The 22159-nt window shown below is 48.9% G+C and overlaps 1 protein-coding gene across 2 annotated transcripts in view; it reads left to right on the top strand.

The window, feature by feature from the left end:
* The window catches only part of CRTAM (cytotoxic and regulatory T cell molecule), a 61571-nt gene that overhangs the window by 25791 nt on the left and 13621 nt on the right, over positions 1-22159 (top strand). For both annotated transcript variants that reach the window (XM_063943721.1, XM_063943722.1), the window contains exons 6-7: positions 2093-2158; positions 12172-12261. In XM_063943721.1, the coding sequence (XP_063799791.1) occupies positions 2093-2158; positions 12172-12261 (156 nt within the window). The remainder of the gene's footprint in view (positions 1-2092; positions 2159-12171; positions 12262-22159) is intronic.

Genomic DNA, 22159 nt, shown 5'->3' with positions numbered 1-22159 from the left:
TGACGCTGATGGCGCCATTTTTTAAATTGGAGCCGCTCCGCTTCCGAAATCTGCAAAATGACAGGCAGGGACTGGATCCTCTTGGATCCATCCCCGCCGGGTCCCGCCGTTGCAAATACCCGCACCTCCGCCGCATCCCCGCCGCCCAAGCAGTGATGACAGCAGATCCATCACTGGACAGCTATATCCAGAGACAGATCCGCTGTCCAATCACATCTGGCTGACTGACAGGGGCGTGCTTTCCTGTGCAGTGATTGCACGCCCCTGTCACCAAGACACTTATACAAGTGCCGCTTTACATGTTATTTTGTATAGCCTTTTACTGCCAATGGCTTGGCCCTGCACCCCCCCCCCCCGTTCCCGCACCTTTCCTATTGGCAACGGGAGGCACCGATCCCAAACCTAATTTGAAAGTAACAATTATTAGTATAATACAAAGCAGATACATCTGACACAGAATCTGTGTATCACTATCTTCTTTGTATTATTTTAAGCACTAATAGTAATGATAGGGGAGGCACTGCCTCCTACCTCCCCTGACTGCACGTCCCTGATGTCCTGCTGCCAGTCCACCTGCCCCCTCTGGCATCAACAATCCCCACTCCCTAGCCGCGGCGCAGGTGGAACAAAAGCTGCTGCGGTCACCGGCATAGATGTGTATGAAAGCAGCGCAGCAGAAGGCTTTCATAGCCCTCCCTGCGCCGCATACTCTCTGAGCCCCGGAGCCTCCTCTGCGTGTGATGTCACAGAAGTGCCTCCCCGCCACAGCCGCACCCAGATCCCCAGAGGCCCTGACTCCGCAACACAGCACCTGGGCTGCCGGCCTGGAAGCCCAGAGATGGCTAATGTAACGGATAGAGTGGGTGATATCGCGGAGGGTAATGTCTGGACCCTGAATCAATGTAAAAGGTGACAGTGCTGTGCAGTGCAGTGGGTGTGCAGTATCACTGACACTGCACAGCACTCTCACCTTTTACAGTGATTCAGCGAGTCAGTCAGTTCTGCCAGCCAGTCACTATTGTTAGCGCCGGTGTCCCAACGCGCCGCATTACAGGGAAGTAGACGCACTAAATAAACTACAGCTCCCAGCAGCACTTAGCGTCGAAGCATTCCGGCCCTTACGGCTGCTGGGAGCTGTAGTTTATTGAGTGTATCTTTTTCCCTGTAATGCGGCGCGTTGGGACACCGGCGCTAACAATAGTGACTTCCTGCTGTGCGAGTCTCCGGGAGAGCCACTGCCAAAGGGAGGACAGCAGCCTAGCTGCTTCCAGGTGGAGAAGCATTACCTGCCCCTCCCCCACTCGCAGTACCTCCGCGCCCCATCCGCAACACCCCCACACCCCCCCTCCAGCACCCGCGGTGGCTCTGGACCACCTCCCCCACACGCAGCACCACCGCACCCGCCCTTTCCCCACCCGCGGCACCACAGCACACACCCCTCCCCCACCCGTGGCACCCCCGCAATCGCTCCTCCCCCACCCGCGCTGGCTCCAGACCCCCTCCCCCACCTTTGACACCCACACACCCTCCCCTACCCCACCCACGGCACCACCACGGCAGCCCCTCCCCCACCCGCGGCACCCCCACAACCTCCCCTCCCCCACCCCCGGCACCCCCCGGACCCCCTCCCCCATCCGTGTCTCCCCCGAACCTGCCACTCCCCCAACCAAAGCACCTACTAGATGATTCATCAGTCCCTGCGTGTGCGCTGTTCACGCCGTTGCAAGGGGCTACGACCCCTTTACCATTACACGCCCTTTGTCAGTGCAATATTTAACCACTCACACAATTTTGATTGGAGGTAATACTCCATATAATAAAAATATTGCACGCCACAAGGGCGTGCAAGGGTTAAGGGAGCGTAGCCTCTTACGACGGTGTGAAGAACGCCCGTAGGGCGCGATGAATCACCTAGTAATTATATAATTGCATATAAATTTGCTTATATACGTGGACACTTGGTTTTTACATCTTTTACTACGTTGTTATAATCCGTGTGATCCTGCGCTGTTGGTGAAATGATACTAGTGCTTGCTCCCTTATCAATAAGAATGTTTTTGCGCTAATCAGTGGTAATTATAAATTGTTGCAGCGACAGTCACGGAATCGCCGATCACGCAGCGTGAAATGACCGCACAGGCTTTTCCACATTCCACAGGTAAGGTTTCCTCACACAATGCTGGGATTATAACACTGTGTACAGCGTGACAGGAAGTAGCCAGGGGGGCAGAGAACTAAGTTACCCCCAGGTGTTATGCAGCTGATACATGATTAGGCCGCACACACATCTAGCCCAGTTCTCCCAGTGCTATACTGGGTTTCCAAGCCAGAAAATCATAGTATTTTCCCTGCATAAAAACGCTCACGGAATTTCCCGTAACACATTGCATATTTCTAGAAAGGCTTGTAAAACCCAGATACGCGTCCTTGACGTATATGTTGTGGGATTGGTGCAGTCGCTGATCACATGTAATAATTTATGTGGCAGTCAGTGTTTAGTTTGGACAGAGCACATATTAGTTAATGGAAAACCTGGACTTTGCGCTGGATCATTGCACTGTAATGCCCACTTCTGGGCATCACAATATTTACCCAAGCCATATCCTTGAGTTCTGGATCCCGGCAGTCAGAATCCCGACGCATGGAATCCCAACACTGCTTGGAATACCGACGCTGGGATGGCGACATGGATTGCAAATGCAGCGGGTTTCAAAGATCTGGGAATTAACCGACAGACCAAATTGGCGCTGCTTGCTAGCTCCCAGTATACAGTATGTGACACCTGTCCTATATATTTACTAGCAAAATATTACATGATCAGCTCATACGGGACCGTCATGGAAAATGTCAACTGCATTAGTTAACAAAGCAAATGTATCTTTATGTCATTAGGGCTGGCATAGCATTGGTAACCTAGGGGGTCATTCCAACCTGGTCGCACGCTAGGTTTTTTCGCTGCGGTGCGATCAGGTCTAAACTGCGCATGCAGAGGTGGATTGGCCATAGGGACCACAGGGAAGATTCCCGGTGGGCCGACGCACCCGTGCAGTGGCGGATTTAGGGGGGGGCACCAAGGCACGTGCCCCCCCCTGTCATTTTTAGTTGATTTTTGTATTTTTTTTTTTATTTTCTTTTGTGCGCACGCCGCGGCGCACCCACCCGACATGAGGCTGCTGCTGCTGGTCCTGAAGGATGTACAGTGGCGTAACTCCTGCCCCCGCAGCCCTCGCGGTGGCTTGGGGGCGAGGGGCTGCGGGGGCGCCACTGATTTAGTGCAGACTGACATGCGGACGAGCGTCCGCATGTCAGTCTGCGGTCTCGTTTCCTCCGCTGCTGTTAGGAGGGACACGGAGGGCACAGCGCACGCCTCCCTGTGTCCCTCCTGGGTCTCCGGCGGCCGCGGGTCTCATAAAGGAAGTGCCGTTCGTGAGCACTTCCTTTATTAGAGTGACCCGCGGCCGCCGGAGACCCAGGAGGGACACAGGGAGGCGTGCGCTGTGCCCTCCGTGTCCCTCCTAACAGCAGGGGAGCGGGGGGAGCGGCGGCGGCGGAGGAAGCGGCGGGGGGGGGGGGGGTACGCACTGAGGGGGCATATCTGGCACTGGGGGGGAATATCTGGCACTGGGGGCATATTTGGCAGGGAGGGCGGGGGGAGAATATCTGGCACTGGGGACATATATGGCACTGGGGGGAATATCTGGCACTGGGGGCATATATGGCACTGGGGGGGGGGGATTACCTGGCACTGGGGGCATATGTGGCACTGGGGGGGGAATATCTGGCACTGGGGGCATATGTGGCACTGGGGGGGAATATCTGGCACTGGGGCATATGTGGCACTGGGGGCATATATAGCACTGGGGGGGGATATCTGGCACTGGGGGCATATGTGGCACTGTCGGGGAATATCTGGCACTGGGGGCATATGTGGCACTGGGGGGGTATATGTGTACCTGGCACATGGGGGGGGGGGGCTATATTTGGCACTGGGGGCATGTGAGTACCTGGCACCGTGGGGGAATATCTGGCACTGGGGACATATGTGGCACTGGGAGCACAGCCCTAGCAACAAGGACTACCTCCTAGCAACGAGCATGACACCCAGTGCATGAAACCCCTGGCAACGAGCATGACACCCAGTGCATGAAACCCCTGGCAACGAGCATGACACCCAGTGCATGAAACCCCTGGCAACGAGCATGACACCCTGAGCATGAAAACCCCTGGCACCGTGCATGGAACCAAGAGCATGAAACCCCTGGCAACGAGCATGACACCCAGTGCATGAAACCCCTGACAACGAGCAGGTATTTGAAAAGTAATTAGAAGCCTTACTGTAGGACTTAATGTGTAATGGGCATTACGGTGTGTGGCATAATGTATCACGGACATTGCGGTGTGTGTCATAATGTGTCACAGGCATTACGGTGTATGGTATACTATATCGCTGGCATTGTGATATGTGGTATAATGTCTCAGGGTCATTGCAGTGTGTGGCATAATGTATCACGGACATTGCGGTGTGTGTCATAATGTGTCAGGCATTACGGTGTGTGGTATACTATATCACGGGCATTGTGGTATGTGGTATAATGTCTCAGGGTCATTGCAGTGTGGCATAATATATAACGGGCATTGCGGTATGTGTCACAGGCATTACGGTGTATGGTATACTATATCACGGGCATTGTGGTATAATGTCTCAAGGTCATTGCAGTGTGTGGCATAATGTGTCACAGGCATTGTATGTGCTATAATGTATCGGGCATTGCAGTGTGTGGTATAATGTATCACGGACATTGCAGTGTGTGTCATAATGTGTCACAGACATTGTATGTGCTATAATGTATCAGGGGCAGTGCAGTGTGTAGCATAATGTATAACGGGCATTGCAATTCCTGTCATAATGTGTCACAGGCATTATAGTGTGTGGCATAATGTGTCGGGGGCATTACGGTGTGTGGCATAATGTGTCGGGGGCATTACGGTGTGTGCATACTGTGTCATGTGCATTATTGTGTGTGGCATAATGTCTAAGGGCCATTGCAGTATGTGGCATAATGTATACTGGGCATTACTAAAAGGAGGAAAAATGACAAATAATGTAAGGGGCATGAATCAGGATTATTTTTCTTTCCTGTGGTGGCCAACGTCTGGGCGTGCAGGTTGCAAAACTGGGGTATAAGGTAGTCTTTTCCTGCAATGCCATGCCCATTCCAACGAAGCCACGCCCATTCCAACGAAGCCACGCCCCTTATGGTGCCCCCCCTGTAATTTTTTTCTGGATCCGCCCCTGCACCCGTGGGGCCTGTTTTGTTTGAGGACATGTGGTCCTATTTATAGACATAATGAATAAGATGCAAAATAATTTGCATATATGAAAATTTCTTTGCCACTTAGCCTGTGATTGCAGATGATCTAGTGTATGCTCTGTCTGCCTGCTTGGCTGACATATAAGATTGAGTGAATAGTGGTGGTCATTCCGAGTTGTTCGCTCGCTAGCTACTTTTAGCAGCTTTGCACACGCTAAGCCGCCGCCTACTGGGAGTGAATCTTAGCTTATCAAAATTGCGAACGATAGATTCGCAATATTGCGAAAAGACTTCTCTGTGCAGTTTCTGAGTAGCTCGAGACTTACTCTTCCAGTGCGATCAGTTCAGTGCTTGTCGTTCCTGGTTTGACGTCACAAACACACCCAGCGTTCGCCCAGACACTCCTCCGTTTCTCCAGCCACTCCCGCGTTTTTCCCAGAAACGGTAGCGTTTTTACACACACACCCATAAAACGGCCAGTTTCCGCCCAGAAACACCCACTTCCTGTCAATCACACTCCGATCTCCAGAACGAAGAAAAAAACCTCGTAATGCCGTGAGTAAAATACCAATCTTCATAGCAAATTTACTTGGCGCAGTGCGAACATTGCGCATGCGCAATTAGCGGAAAATCGCTGCGATGCGAAGAAAATTACAGAGCGAACAACTCGGAATGACCACCAGTGATTGGTATACGGTTGGTGTAATAAGCAAGAAAATATATCTTTCTATAGAATTATATAGTTTCCTAAATTCTGAAGGTGTATCATATAATGTGCTCATAATATTTAATTTTATTTCTTTTTAATTTCCCCTTTGATGCAGGACATGCCCACTATCTGGAAAGTTTTTGGGGGAGGGTGCTGCTGCCATGGCCCATGGCTAGACCTTACACCTCTGGTGCTGCCCATGTGAGGCCACTAGTACAAATTTTTCCAGGGCCGCTTTTTGTTCCCAATCCGCCCCTGTGCGCATGCGTATGCACTGCAATGCGCAGGCGCGTCATACGGGTACAAAGCGGATCGTTACTGAGCGATGAATTTAACAAAGAATCCGTTCGCACAGCCGTTTGCAAGGAGATTGACAGGAAGAGGGCGTTTGTGGGATTGTTTTCTGGGAGTGTTTGGAAAAACGCAGGCGTGTCCAAGCGTTTGCAGGGCGGGTGTCTGACGTCAATTCCGGGACCGGACAGGCTGAAGTGATCTCAGCGGCTGAATAAGTTCAGAGCTACTCAGAAACTGCACAAACTGTTTTTGTACCGCTCGGCTGCACAAGCGATCGTACACTTGCAAAGCGAATATACACTCCCCTATAGGCGGCGACTATCTGACCGCAGCGCTGCAAAAAGTAGCTAGCGAGCAATCAACTCGGAATGACCGTCCTAATCCCACAAGTGTGCTATGAGTTATCTGCAAATTTTATGAGCAGACGGATATTGACCTCAGGCTGATGTTCCTAATATGAGCAGTAGATGGCGCCGTATCATACTATATGTTTTTAACATGCTCGCTATAATAGAAACAAGGATATAACATTTAAAGTAAGGATGAGGGTTAACTATTGATCCTGTAATATTTTATTCCACACTGTTCTTTGTCTACTTCTCTGGATTGGATCGGTTTAAGCCAAGGATTATATAATAACTGTTACATACAGAGGTGGGGTCCAATGATTTACACAACAAGGTAATCATTTTCGATTTTAACTTAGGTGATTCCTTAATACAGTCTGCAGAAGTAGGAATGACAAGCCCCCGCAGCCTGCAGTGACTCACCCGCTCAGTGTAGCCGCATCTGAGTATTATATTAAGCACTACAATACACTAATGACGCTCTTACCAATCCAATACTAGTTTGTCCCTGAACTATATGCCACCAATAGCTTTTGACCTCCACGCATCCACTTGACCTTGGCCCCTACGCTCAGTATAGCTGACAGGCTGCTACTAATCCATATGCAAAACTAGTATGTGTTAAAAATAAAAAAATATATATATATAATAATGAAATAATTTTTGCTATTTGGCCACCAATCACAATCCTGCAACAGTTTTGTGGTGCTAAGAGCAATGTCACATTCCATCTGAGCAGACGCTTTGCATAATTATAGCGTCTTTTTGTGTGCAATTGAAACGCGTGCGTTAGTATTAGCGTGAACTAATGTAACTTCAAACTTAATGATTTCTCATACCCTATACAGGAAGAATTACTGTGCCTATTGCTGCATCCTGGTAATGGGACATCAGAGGAAAGTGGCGGCACTATAGTGAGTGTGACAATATATGGTGTCCCCCTCCCTGGCTCCGCAGCAATCCTGGAGGACCAGCGTTTTATGTAGGGGTGCATGGTTAGACGAGGCCCACTGTCAACTCGTTTCATAGCAGAACACTAGCCCCGGAGGCTACAGTGGCATTGCTGGGCCTCTACCTAGGTTTTGCATTTGGATAATGACCTTGGGGGAAATAACACATCTACTGTTGTATTAAAAATCCGCGTTGTTTAAATAAGTACATTCAGTAACACCTTCAATTCCATCTACCTCCTTGTTATCCCCTCTGCCAAGCCTTATCTTGCTCTAGCTATTTCTGCACTTAGTCGTAGTACCATCCGTAGTGTTGCAGCTGCATCTGAAAGGGTTAATGCATATTCTGTGCACTTATGTGTACTGGCCTAGGCCTCCGCTACTTCCCTCTCTGATCAGGAGGGAGCTGCAGACATGTCAGCGCTGAAAGCAGGAAGCCGGGTACAGAATTAGTGGTAATGGTATTGGCATCACAGTCAACTTGTACATTTATAGAGTGAAATGGCTTTCATGCTCTGCAAATGTGCTAAATCCCAGCTGGAGGGGCACCAACCACCTGGATACGATCAATGGCTGAACGAGAGCTGTAACACCTCGCATTCTCTCTGTACCAAGCGGCTACACACCACTCCAATCAATAGCAAAGCAGCGCTTAGTGACTGAAAGGGGGAATGTATTTGGCATAGCAGATTGGCTACTTTAAGCATTAAAATACAATGCTTCTACCCCCGAAACCACTGAGACGACTTAAAAAGAAGCGTGTTACCGTATGGATGTTTTGTGAAGAGATCATGTAGCAGATTTAGTTGGAACAATAAGATAAAATGTACTATTAATATTATTAATGATATGTCCCCGGCACCCATCACAACTCAGAGAGAGGATATTAAATGCTATGGGGATATCAGCCTCGGTGATAAGAGCTGACTATCTAAGGAACAAGAGAACATGTGAGAAGAGCAGAAGCTGGAAGAGACAGTTACCTGTTAGATAAAGAAAAGTTCCCCCCAGCACACCAAAAGGTATCAGCAATAAGACTTGAAAACTACATGATAATAGAACATTCAGAGATCTTAGTTACATATATTTGCAAAGATATGGTTAAGCCACCAGGCCACACAAGGTTTCTCTGATACTGGTGGCCCCTAACGCTGCATGATAATGGCACCCACTCTGGGCCATATAATTGCTTATTGCTATGCCACGTGATAATAGCACATACAAACATATATCTAAATTAACAGCCAACTCACCTGAAGTTACCCCTAGATTCTCCAAATGGCACTACAAGAACCAGCATGCCCTCCAAATGCTGGTCCCTTCTGGTAGCTGCTCAAATCAATTTAGTAACACCTCTCAGGTGCATGCATGACAACCAGCAATTATATGGCCCAGAGTGGGTGCTGTTATTATGTATGGTTAGGGACCACTAGTATCAGAGAAGCTGTGCCGAGGCCTCGTGGCTTACCATATGTTTGCAAATACTGTTTATGTAACCAAGATCTCAGAATTTTCTATAATTATGTAGTGTTCAAGTCTTATTGCTGATACCTCTTGGTGTGTTGGGGGAAATCTTTTTGTTTAGAATAACCCCTCCCTTTCAGGCACCTGAGAGGTATTACTAAATTGATCGGTCAGCTACCATGTTATATTGCAGTTACCTGTTAGAGTTTGCTGCATTTTGTGCTGTGAATTTACACATACAGTAATATGTCTGTTGCAAAACTGTGGCCTTACGCACGTATTTTGAGTCGCAGCAATCCAAAGGTACACGTAGCCCAAATAGCAGCGACGTTTCTGCATCAGGTGTACAAATGTGTATACTTACACCTGGCGATAGCGCAAGGATGCGGCTAGACGGTGCTATTGATCAATTCAAAAGTTGCATCACCTTATTCCTGCATAATATCATGTAACCATGTGACACAAGAGAAGCATGCGCGGTTTATATAACTCTTGGAACAATATAATAATGTATACTTCCCAAAGCCGCGGCCACCGACTTTTGGAAGTAGAGCGCTGCCAGAACTTCTTATAGCTCCACAAGTTGCAGGGTGCCTGGCCGGAGCGTCTAAGGTTCTGCAGTAGCGCTACTGGCTGCACGGTGTCGTTCAAGGGACCCTGTAAACAACATGCAGGCGCCGTGGGGCAGTGAGCCCTGTGCGAAAGCACAACTAGCACCGCCCTAGTTACGGCCCTGTTCCCCGTACACGTTTGCTCCGTTAATGGCAGAGATTTGTTCCTCCCTAAGGGGTCTCTTCATGAAGCAGTGAAAAGAGTGGAGAAGTGAGCCTGTGGAGAAGTTGCCCATGGCAACCAATCAGCCGCTCCGTACAGTTGTATAGTATGCAAATTATAAATGTTACTTCAATGCTGATTGGTTGCCATGGGCAACTTCTCCACTGGCTCACTTCTCCACACTTATCACTGCTTCGTGAATAGACCCCTTATTCTCACTGTCTGTACTTGGGTTGTATAGGTTGTTCCCGTCAGTCGCTCACTCGGCGCACTTATCCCCACTTGTCAGGTAGTTTCCATCCTCCGCTCAGCACTTAAACCTTTCTGGAAACAGATGCAGTTTCCAGATATTTAGCCCACATAATGTTCTCTTTTGCATAACTAATAGAACTTCAAGTTCAATTAAATTAATTTGCCATAAAGCAGCTTTTGCTTTTTCATGTTCATCACCTTTAATATCTCGTAGACAGGAGCCTTGAATGTGTCTAGACCAGGCGGATGAAAGAGCCGTCCTGATGGCTGCGATAAAATGACTGTGTGCATTCACTAATTGCAGGATTGAAACAAACAATTAGTAAATTAATTGAAAGTAATTGTGGCAGATCAGAGACTGGCACACGGCGGGCTTTGTGTAACGAAGGGAGATTGACGATGAGGATTAATTATTGGCTGTTAAGGCTTTAGCTGAGCTCAACCTGTGGCGGTATTGCAGCAATTTCACAAATGAAAGACATAAGTAATGAAGGTGGCGGGGATGTTCTTGGCCTCGTATGTGCCAAGTCATTCTGCGGCCTGAGGTGACGGCAGAGATGGCACCTTCTCAATTCCTGTGGTACCGTAACGATCTGTATTAGTGCGACCAGTGCTTTCATGTATAATGAATGCGGGACTGGCACCCGCCCATCTTATTTATTAAAGAAATTGTGTCCTCACAAAATAGCCATTTATCACTGGCACGCGCCTAGCCGTATGTACAAACATACAGACTCCTGTGTAACGTCTGTAGGAATCCTCAGCTGCTGCAGAAGACTTTGTGGTCTATGGGGGTCATCTCGAGTTGTTCGCTCGCTAGCAGTTTTTAGCAGCCGTGCAAACGCTAAGCCGCCGCCCTCTGGGAGTGTATTTTAGCTTAGCAGAAGTGCGAACGAAAGGATCGCAGAGCGGCGGCAAAGTGTTTTGTGCAGTTTTAGAGTAGCTCCAAACTTACTCAGCGCTTGTGATCACTTCAGACTGTTCAGTTCCGGATTTGACGTCACAAACACGCCCTGCGTTCGCCCGGCCACGCCTGCGTTTTTTCCTGGCACGTCTGCGTTTTTTCACACACTCGCTGAAAACGGTCAGTTGACACCCAGAAACGCCCACTTCCTGTCAATCACTCTGCGGCCAGCAGTGCGACTGAAAAGCTTCGCTAGACCTTGTGTGAAACTACATCGGCCGTTGTGAAAGTACGTCGTGCGTGCGCATTGCGCCGCATGCGCAGAAGTGCCGATTTTTGCATCATCGCTGCGCAGCGAACATTTTCAGCTAGCAAGCAACTCGGAATGACCCCCAATGTACTAAGCCTTGGCAAGAGATAAAGTGTAGAGAGATAAAGTACCAGCCAATTGGCTCCTGTCATTTTCAAACGCAGCCTGCAACATGGCAGTCAGGAGCTGATTGGCTGGGGTATGGATCAATGGGTCGACCCTAATTAGGTCGACGGTCAGTAGGTCGACCCCATATGGTCGACATGGAAAAGGTTGAAAGGGTCATAAGGTTGACACGGTCAAAGGGTAGATACTGTAAAAGGTCAACGGGTACAAAAGGCAGACACATCAAGAGGTCGACATGAAATATGGTCAACACACAAAAGGTCGACACAACATTTTTTTCAAAAACATTAGTGTTGTTTTCTCCGTCACATCACATGGAACCCCAATTAGTGTACTGTGTCCCCTTGCACGCTATATCATGCTTAGGGCACGGTTCCTTGTTCCGCTACCGCTGCGCTCTACACAGGTTACTACTATTCCCAATCGTAGTCCACGTAGATAGTAAAGTATAAAAAAGTTGAAAAAATGCAAAAATCTCCCAAAAATTGTCATGTCGACCATATGGGCTCGGCTTATTGACGGTCGACCTACTTAAGGTCCACCTAGATATCCATTCGCTGGAACTTTATCTCCGTCCACTTTATCTCTCTCCAAGGCTTGGTACTTGGTAGAGTGGTGGAAAGCAGCGCTCTCCTCAGCTTCCCGGGACGCTTCCAGCACCTGACCTATAATATAAAGCGCTTTCCTATTTCAGGACATGATATATTTTATTTTTACCTTCACCCTTAGATGCTGCAGCCTCTGCTCCGTCCTCAGAGAGACGTCCGACACTGAGCCCTGACGCGCCGACGGGTGGCGCAGGCGAAGGCGCATCTGCTGGTAACTGTGTAACCAAAGTGTTTTATTTTATTAACTGAAAATATTTTTTTTTAATGAATCAAATGTAAATAATTGAAACAAATTAAAAATAGTTGTCGTGGACGAATGTAGGGAATGATTTGATCCCTGTGACCGGCAGGCTGGTGCATACAGTGTGTGCATTTTACCCAACGCACACAGTGCTGTCTCCCTAATGTGGAAACGTGGAAAAACGTACATCAAATAGAAATACAAAGGGAGGGGTGTGCGGGCGATGTCAGTGCACTGGGGACAGCATGGGCAGGGCGGTCGAGATCCGGGATGGGCCCGGGTACTTTTCAAGGGGTGTGGCCTAATCACAGGAGGTGTGGTCATGTACCCTTAAAAAAAAATACTGAAAAAAACATAGTATTTTAAGCACCTCCATGGTCACACTGCAGTCCAGTATACAGCAGAGTGCGCTGGGCTGAGGAAAAGAGCTGCAGCTGCTGCAAGGTAAGAGGTCCTGGGCCTCTACTGGACCCTCACTGGGCCCCTCCATCAGACCTGAGCCCGGGTAATTTGTACCCTCCCCCCCTCTCTCGGGAACCACTGAGCATGGGCACTGCCCTATGCCCCATGCGTCCTGCAGTGAGAGCCGCCCAGAGCGTCCTTGTCACAACTGAGGGCTGGTGCTGACCAAGGGGAAGCCTCAGTTGTAGGGGCTGAGGTATATGTGTACCTGGGAGGCAGTACAGGGTTCTTGGACATGCAGGGAACCTTTAGAACAAATGCCCGAAGGCGTGACCACGACAACAAGGGAAAGTTCAAAGGTTTTATTAAACACAGTTCAGAGGAATACTGATGACTTGGTACTGGTAATAGGAAACACAGTTCAGAGAAATACTTGGGATCGATGACGGAACACCGATGGTGACTTGGAATCGATGACGGAACACCGATGGTTACTTTGGGATCAATGGTAAGCTTTGAGTGAAGCTGGGGTTAGCAGATAGAAATGCACTATTGTACTTAGAAGCACAGGTGAAGCATGAAGTGATGCTGGGGATCGCTGTAGAAGAAGCTGGAGAATGGCTGCTGGGAAGCCGGAGTTCAGACACAGGTGAATCAGGGTAGACTGTAGAGGGTTAATCACTGGAGTGTCTGGTTACCCTGCAGAGTATAATCACCAGGGAGTCAGGCTGTACTGCAGAGAAAGTCCATGGGAGAACTGCACACTGGAATCACTGAAGACAATTGAAGCACTGACATCTTTCCACCCCAGGAACAGGATATTTATACCTGCTGGGAAGCAGGGATTGGCTGGCTGATTAACCAGAGACCAGAGTGCAGCTGCTGTGTAATCAGGCTGAGAGCAGAGTGCAGCTGATAGGCTGAAAGGTAACATGTGATTAGGAAAACATGGCTGCGCCCATGGTAGCTTTTGGAGGGAAAGATTGTTTGTAACTTGAATGTGAGCTTTAACCATGAAGCTGCCAGAATCACAGTAAAGAGATTTGAGACAATGAGATGCAGCGTGCTGCACACAGACAGTGCAGATGGAATCCAGGCTTGGAACACTGGGACAGTCTCAGGAGGCATTTGGAAGGTAAATACTGATAAGGAATTACCTAGATCGTGACAGCACCCCCTCCTTTAGGAGTGGCCCCAGGACACTTCTTATAAGTTCTTTACCTGAACAAATGGAAGGATCTAGATTGAATCCTGATGAACTTGAACTGGCTGGGACCAGAGGAGACTATACCGGATCTATGGACGAGACCAAATTAAGTCCAGACAACCTTGAACCGGTTGAGACCGGCGGAGACTTTAGACCGACGGATAGGACCGGATTAGATCCGAAGGTATTGGAATCGGCTGGAACCGAAGGAGGCTGATCCGGACAGACGGATGGGACCGGATTGGGTCCAGAAAAGCTTGAACCCGCTGGGACCGGAGGAGTCTTTGGATAGACGGTTGAATCAGCTGGAACTGAAGGAGTCTTTGGACCTACGGATGGAACCGGATTGGGTCCAGAGATATCGGAATCGGCTGGAACCGAAGGAATCTTCAGACAGACGGATGGAACCGGATTGAGTCTAAAGACAGTTGAATCATCTGGAACTGAAGGAGTCAGAATCCGGTTAGAACCGGAATGAGTGGTATCCGAGTGTTCAGTTAGACCATCCCGGACCTGGTCCATGCTGGATGCCAACAGGGTGGTGCTCTCTGAAGACGGCAAACAGGAGTTCATAACTGCATCTGTAGCACAAAAATTTCCATCTGGGAACTTGGCTCTGGATACTTCCCTTGGGACTGAAACTTTGGTGACCCCTCCTGGGGTTGATGAATCATACACCTCTCTCAGGGTTGTTTTCTCCAGCACCCCTCCTGGGGTTGACAGATCAGAAACTCCTTTTTGAGAAGACTCATATGCCCCTACTAGAGCTTGAACATTGGATACCCCTCCTAGGGCTGTAGACACAGACGCCCCTCCTTGGGCTGTAGACACAGACGCCCCTCCTTGGGCTGAGTAAAGAGCATCATCATTCCAGGAAAGTTCGGACGCTAGGATCTGATACTGTACCAGATATTTACCGACTGTTCGTGTCCCCTGACGTAGCCGGAGGATATCAGAGGAGGCAGAGGTCACACGACCTGGTTCATCAAAGATGCGCCTGAAGGTTGCCACAAAATCTGCATACGAAGAGAGCAGGGCATCAGACTTCTCCCATAGAGGTGATACCCAATCGAGGGCGGAGCCACTGAGGAGGGAGATGATGTAAGCAACCTTGGTGCGGTCAGTTGGGAAACTGCCAGGCTGTAACTCAAAATATATCTCACACTGATTTAGGAAACCCCGACAGGCTTTTGGGGAACAATCAAACTTGGCAGGTGTCGGTGAATGGAGACAAGGAGCAGAAACGGGAATGGTGGGTGGGGATACCACCAAAGGTACTGCAGTCGGCACACTGGACGCCCCTGAACCACGGAGGGTTACTTGTATTCCATCCAGCCGAGAGGAGAGGTCATGGAAACAGCGGATCACATGGCCCTGTGCAGTCTCCTGACGTTCAAGGCAGGCTGCAAGTTCTTGCATCGGCCTGGTCGCTTGGACCTGGTCTCCGGCCGGATCCATTAGGTCAGTGCTTACTGTTACAACTGAGGCTTCCCCCTGGTCAGCACCAGCCCTCAGTTGTGACAGTCATTTCTCCCTGCAGTGTGTAGAGCCCCCTGGAGCATCCGGCCAGCTGTACGCTATCTCCTCCCAGCACCCCCGTCACAGGTGAGGATCACAGGGGAGACCGGACTGAACTCACCGTACAGATCATGTTGGCCAGTCTGCTTGTTTTGGCCAAAACTTGTATATTATGCAGTAACCGGCACGCACATTCTGAATGACTCTAAATAAAGCATAACAAGCAAATATGCCCCTCACTCAGTATAATGGTCTTCTAGGTCAGTGCTTCTCAAACTTAGGGCCTTATTTATCAATGAGTGATAAATTTCACTGTGAGTGATAAATTGCACCAGCCGATCAGCTCCTAACTTCCATGTTACAGGCTGGGTTTGAAAAATGACAGGAGGTGATTGGCTGGTGCAATTTATCACTCACAGTGAAATGTATCCCTCATTGATAAATAAGGGCATTAGTCCTTAAGACGGGATCAGTATGATATCCCAGCTGTTGGGATCCTGGCGGACAGCAGACCGACATCAGAATCCCGTCAGCTGGAATACCAGTGGCGAACGCAGTGTGACCCTTCGCGGGCTCGATGCGCTTGCCACGCTTTGGGCCCAGTGGCAACCTCCGGTCATCACACTAATCTATTCCCCCTCAGGTGGTGGCGTGGACCGGGTATCCGGACAGCCGGCAAATTGATACCCCCAAGACACACTAGTGTAGGTCATACATCTACCTGGCATTCTTCCTCGATGCCAATCCGATGAATGGCGTTTTTTGGGGGGATCAGGAGAAATCCTACATGGTGAAAATCAAATTTCCAATCATTTTTGGATCGGAATCAGCAAATCAAGGGTTTTCCAACATACTGGGTTTTGCCAATGACCTGATCCAGAAATCGGCGGTCACTTTCCCGGATGTGCTATGGGCCCCATAACTGTCCAGGTTTTAAGAATACAGTATCCATGCTTGAGCACAGATGTCTAAATAAAAATTATTGAGGTCATAATTAAGTCTCCTGTGCTCTAGTAAGGATATCCTGAAATCCTGGACTGTTATTGTGTCTTGAGTCCCTAGTCTGAGAAGTACTGTTCTAGGTCAGTGTGACAAAATACAGTCCTGTGGGACTGCTGACAGAACATGATGTCCGTAGCTACCAGCCGCAGCCCAGTTGTGTTCATTACAGACTTCCACATTGTACACAGGTGGATCTAACGCTTTCAGGAGACCTGGAAAACATGCAGTGTCTCCTAAAAAAAAAATAAGAATTTACTTACCGATAATTCTATTTCTCGGAGTCCGTAGTGGATGCTGGGGTTCCTGAAAGGACCATGGGGAACAGCGGCTCCGCAGGAGACAGGGCACAAAAAGTAAAGCTTTTGGATCAGGTGGTGTGCACTGGCTCCTCCCCCTATGACCCTCCTCCAAGCCTCAGCCAGGATACTGTGCCCGGACGAGCGTACACAATAAGGAAGGATTTTGAATCCCGGGTAAGACTCATACCAGCCACACCAATCACACTGTACAACCTGTGATCTGAACCCAGTTAACAGTATGATAACAGCGGAGCCTCTGAAAAGATGGCTCACAACAATAATAACCCGATTTTTGTAACTATGTACAAGTATTGCAGATAATCCGCACTTGGGATGGGCGCCCAGCATCCACTACGGACTCCGAGAAATAGAATTATCGGTAAGTAAATTCTTATTTTCTCTATCGTCCTAGTGGATGCTGGGGTTCCTGAAAGGACCATGGGGATTATACCAAAGCTCCCAAACGGGCGGGAGAGTGCGGATGACTCTGCAGCACCGAATGAGAGAACTCCAGGTCCTCCTTAGCCAGGGTATCAAATTTGTAGGATTTTACAAACGTGTTTGCCCCTGACTAAGTAGCCGCTCGGCAAAGTTGTAAAGCCGAGACCCCTCGGGCAGCCGCCCAAGATGAGCCCACCTTCCTTGTGGAATGGGCATTTACATATTTTGGCTGTGGCAGGCCTGCCACAGAATGTGCAAGCTGAATTGTATTACACATCCAACTAGCAATAGTCTGCTTAGAAGCAAGAGCACCCAGTTTGTTGGGTGCATACAGGATAACAGCAAGTCAGTATTCCTGACTCCAGCCGTCCTGGAACCTATATTTTCAGGGCCCTGACAACATCTAGCAACTTGGAGTCCTCCAAGTCCCTAGTAGGCGCAAGGCACCACAATAAGCTGGTTCAGGTGAAACACTGACACCACCTTAGGGAGAGAACTGGGGACGAGTCCGCAGCTCTGCCCTGTCCGAATGGACAAACGGATATGGGCTTTTTTGAGAAAAAAACCACCAATTTGACACTCGCCTGGCCCAGGCCAGGGCCAAGAGCATGGTCACTTTTCATGTGAGATGCTTCAAATCCACAGATTTGACTGGTTTTAAACCAATGTGATTTGAGGAATCCCAGAACTACGTTGAGATCCCACAGTGCCACTGGAGGCACAAAAGGGGGTTGTATATGCAATACTCCCTTGACAAAGTTCTGGACTTCAGGAACTGAAGCCAATTCTTTCTGGAAGAAAATCGTCAGGGCCGAAATTTGAACCTTAATGGACCCCAATTTGAGGCCCATAGACACTCCTGTTTGCAGGAAATGCAGGAATCGACCGAGTTGAAATTTCTTCGTGGGGCCTTCCTGGCCTCACACCACGCAACATATTTTCGCCACATGTGGTGATAATGTTGTGCGGTCACCTCCTTCCTGGCTTTGACCAGGGTAGGAATGACCTCTTCCGGAATGCCTTTTTCCCTTAGGATCCGGCGTTCCACCGCCATGCCGTCAAACGCAGCTGCGGTAAGTCTTGGAACAGACATGGTACTTGCTGAAGCAAGTCCCTTCTTAGCGGCAGAGGCCATAAGTCCTCTGTGAGCATCTCTTGAAGTTCCGGGTACCAAGTCCTTCTTGGCCAATCCGGAGCCATGAGTATAGTTCTTACTCCTCTACGTCTTATAATTCTCAGTACCTTAGGTATGAGAAGCAGAGGAGGGAACACATACACCGACTGGTACACCCACGGTGTTACCAGAACGTCCACAGCTATTGCCTGAGGGTCTCTTGACCTGGCGCAATACCTGTCCCGTTTTTTCAGACGGGACGCCATCATGTCCACCTTTGGTATTTCCCAACGGTTCACAATTATGTGGAAAAACTTCCCGATGAAGTTTCCACTCTCCCGGGTGGAGGTCGTGCCTGCTGAGGAAGTCTGCTTCCCAGTTTCCATTCCCGGAATGAAACACTGCTGACAGTGCTATCACATGATTTTCCGCCCAGCGAAAAGTCCTTGCAGTTTTTGCCATTGCCCTCCTGCTTCTTGTGCCGCCCTGTCTGTTTACGTGGGCGACTGCCGTGATGTTTTTCCCACTGGATCAATACCGGCTGACCTTGAAGCAGAGGTCTTGCTAAGCTTAGAGCATTATAAAATTACCCTTAGCTCCAGTATATTTATGTGGAGAAAAGTCTCCAGACTTGATCACACTCCCTGGAAATTTTTTCCTTGTGTGACTGCTCCCCAGCCTCTCGGGCTGGCCTCCGTGGTCACCAGCATCCAATCCTGAATGCCGAATCTACGGCCCTCTAGAAGATGAGCACTCTGTAACCACCACAGGAGAGACACCCTTGTCCTTGGATATAGGGTTATCCGCTGATGCATCTGAAGATGCGATCCGGACCATTTGTCCAGCAGATCCCACTGAAAATTGCGTGAAATCTGCCGAATGGAATTGCTTCGTAGGAAGCCACCATTTTTACCAGGACCCTTGTGCAATGATGCACTGACACTTTTCCTGGTTTTAGGAGGTTCCTGACTAGCTCGGATAACTCCCTGGCTTTCTCTTCCGGGAGAAACACCTTTTTTTTTTTGGACTGTGTCCAGAATCATCCCTAGGCACAGCAGACGTGTCGTCGGGATCAGCTGCGATTTTGGAATATTTAGAATCCACCCGTGCTGTTGTAGCAGTATCCGAGATAGTGCTACTCCGACCTCCAACTGTTCCCTGGACTTTGCCCTTATCAGGAGATCGTCCAAGTAAGGGATAATTAAGACGCCTTTTCTTCGAAGAAGAAACATCATTTCGGCCATTACCTTGGTAAAGACCCGGGGTGCCGTGGACAATCCAAACGGCAGCGTCTGAAACTGATAGTGACAGTTCTGTACCACGAACCTGAAGTACCCTTAGTGAGAAAGGCAAATTTGGGACATGGAGGTAAGCATCCCTGATGTCCCGGGACACTATATAGTCCCCTTCTTCCTGGTTCGTTATCACTGCTCTGAGTGACTCCATCTTGATTTGAACCTTTGTAAGTGTTCAAATTTTTTAGATTTAGAATAGGTCTCACCTAGCCTTCTGGCTTCAGTACCACAATATAGTGTGGAATAATACCCCTTTCCTTGTTGTAGGAGGGGTAATTTGATTATCACCTGCTGGGAATACAGCTTGTGAATTGTTTCCCATACTGCCTCCTTGTCGGAGGGAGACCTTGGTAAAGCAGACTTCAGGAGCCTGCGAGGGGGAAACGTCTCGACATTCCAATCTGTACCCCTGGGATACTACTTGTAGGATCCAGGGGTCCTGTACGGTCCCAGCGTCATGCTGAGAGCTTGGCAGAAGCGGTGGAAGGCTTCTGTTCCTGGGAATGGGCTGCCTGCTGCAGTCTTCTTCCCTTTCCTCTATCCCTGGGCAGATATGACTCTTATAGGGACGAAAGGACTGAGGCTGAAAAGACGGTGTCTTTTTCTGCAGAGATGTGACTTAGGGTAAAAACGGTGGATTTTCCAGCAGTTGCCGTGGCCACCAGGTCCGATGGACCGACCCCAAATAACTCCTCTTCCTTTATACGGCAATACACCTTTGTGCCGTTTGGAATCTGCATCACCTGACCACTGTCGTGTCCATAAAATTCTTCTGGCAGATATGGACATCGCACTTACTCTTGATGCCAGAGTGCAAATATCCCTCTGTGCATCTCGTATATATAGAAATGCATCCTTTAAATGCTCTATAGTCAATAAAATACTGTCCCTGTCAAGGGTATCAATATTTTTAGTCAGGGAATCCGACCAAGCCACCCCAGCTCTGCACATCCAGGCTGAGGCGATCGCTGGTCGCAGTATAACACCAGTATGTGTGTATATACTTTTTATGATATTTTCCAGCCTCCTGTCAGCTGGCTCCTTGAGGACGGCCCTATCTATAGACGGTACCGCCACTTGTTTTGATAAGCGTGTGAGCGCCTTATCCACCTTAAGGGGTGTTTCCCACCGCGCCCTAACTTCTGGCGGGAAAAGGTATACCGCCAATAATTTTCTATCGGGGGGAACCCACGCATCATCACACACTTCATTTAATTTATCTGATTCAGGAAAAACTACAGGTAGTTTTTTCACATCCCACATAATACCCTCTTTTGTGGTACTTGTAGTATCAGAAATATGTAACACCTCCTTCATTGCCCTTAACAAGTAACGTGTGGCCCTAAAGGGAAATACGTTTGTTTCTTCACCGTCGACACTGAAATCAGTGTCCGTGTCTGTGTCTGTCGACCGACTGAGGTAAAAGGACGTTTTAACGCCCCTGACGGTGTTTGAGACGCCTGGACAGGTACTAATTTGTTTGCCAGCCGTCTCATGTCGCCAACCGACCTTGCAGCGTGTTGACATTATCACGTAATTCCATAAATAAGCCATCCATTCCGGTGTCGACTCCCTAGAGAGTGACATCACCATTACAGGCAATTTGCTCCGCCTCCTCACCAACATCGTCCTCATACATGTCGACACACACGTACCGACATATAGCACACACACACAGGGAATGCTCTGATAGAGGACAGGACCCCACTAGCCCCTTGGGGAGACAGAGGGAGAGTTTGCCAGCACACACCAAAGCGCTATATTTTACAGGGATAGCCTTATAATAAGTGCTCCCTTATAGCTGCTTTTATAAAATCACAATTTAGCCAAATTTTGCCCCCCCTCTCTTGATTGTTCCCATCTTGCCCACCTTCTCAATCTCTCCCTCTCATCAGGCACTGTCCCCTCTGCCTTCAAGCATGCTCTTGTCTCCCCTATTCTTAAAAAACCTACCCTTGATCCTAACACTCTCTCCAACTATCGACCGATCTCTCTCCTCCCCTTTGCCTCCAAACTTCTTGAGCGTATTGTCTATAATCGCCTTACTGCCTTTCTTTCCTCTCACTCACTGCTTGACCCATACCAGTCTGGTTTCCGCTCTCTCCACTCCACTGAAACTGCCCTCACAAAAGTCTGCAATGACCTCCATGCCGCCAAATCTAAGGGCCACTACTCTCTGCTTATTCTTCTTGACCTCTCTGCTGCTTTTGACACTGTGGACCACCCTCTTCTTCTGCAAATCCTTCACTCTCTTGGTCTACGTGATACTGCCCTCTCCTGGCTGTCCTCCTACCTCTCCGATCGTTCCTTCTCTGTCTCCTCTCATGATGCTACCTCGCCCCCACTTCCACTAACTGTTGGTGTCCCCCAAGGTTCTGTTCTTGGGCCTCTCCTTTTCTCTCTCTATACGTCCTCTTTAGGTGAACTCATTAGTTCTTTTAATTTCCAGTATCACCTCTATGCTGATGACACTCAAATCTACCTCTCCTCCCCTGATCTCTCCACGGCTCTCCTCACTCGTGCCTCTAATTGTCTTTCTGCTATCTCTTCCTGGATGTCCCAGCGCTTTCTTAAACTCAACATGTCTAAG

The sequence above is a fragment of the Pseudophryne corroboree genome, chromosome 10, assembly GCF_028390025.1.
Source record: "Pseudophryne corroboree isolate aPseCor3 chromosome 10, aPseCor3.hap2, whole genome shotgun sequence".
NCBI classification, from domain to species: domain Eukaryota; kingdom Metazoa; phylum Chordata; class Amphibia; order Anura; family Myobatrachidae; genus Pseudophryne; species Pseudophryne corroboree.
Note: the sequence above shows the minus strand (reverse complement) of the source record. Positions and strands in the feature narration are given on the sequence as shown.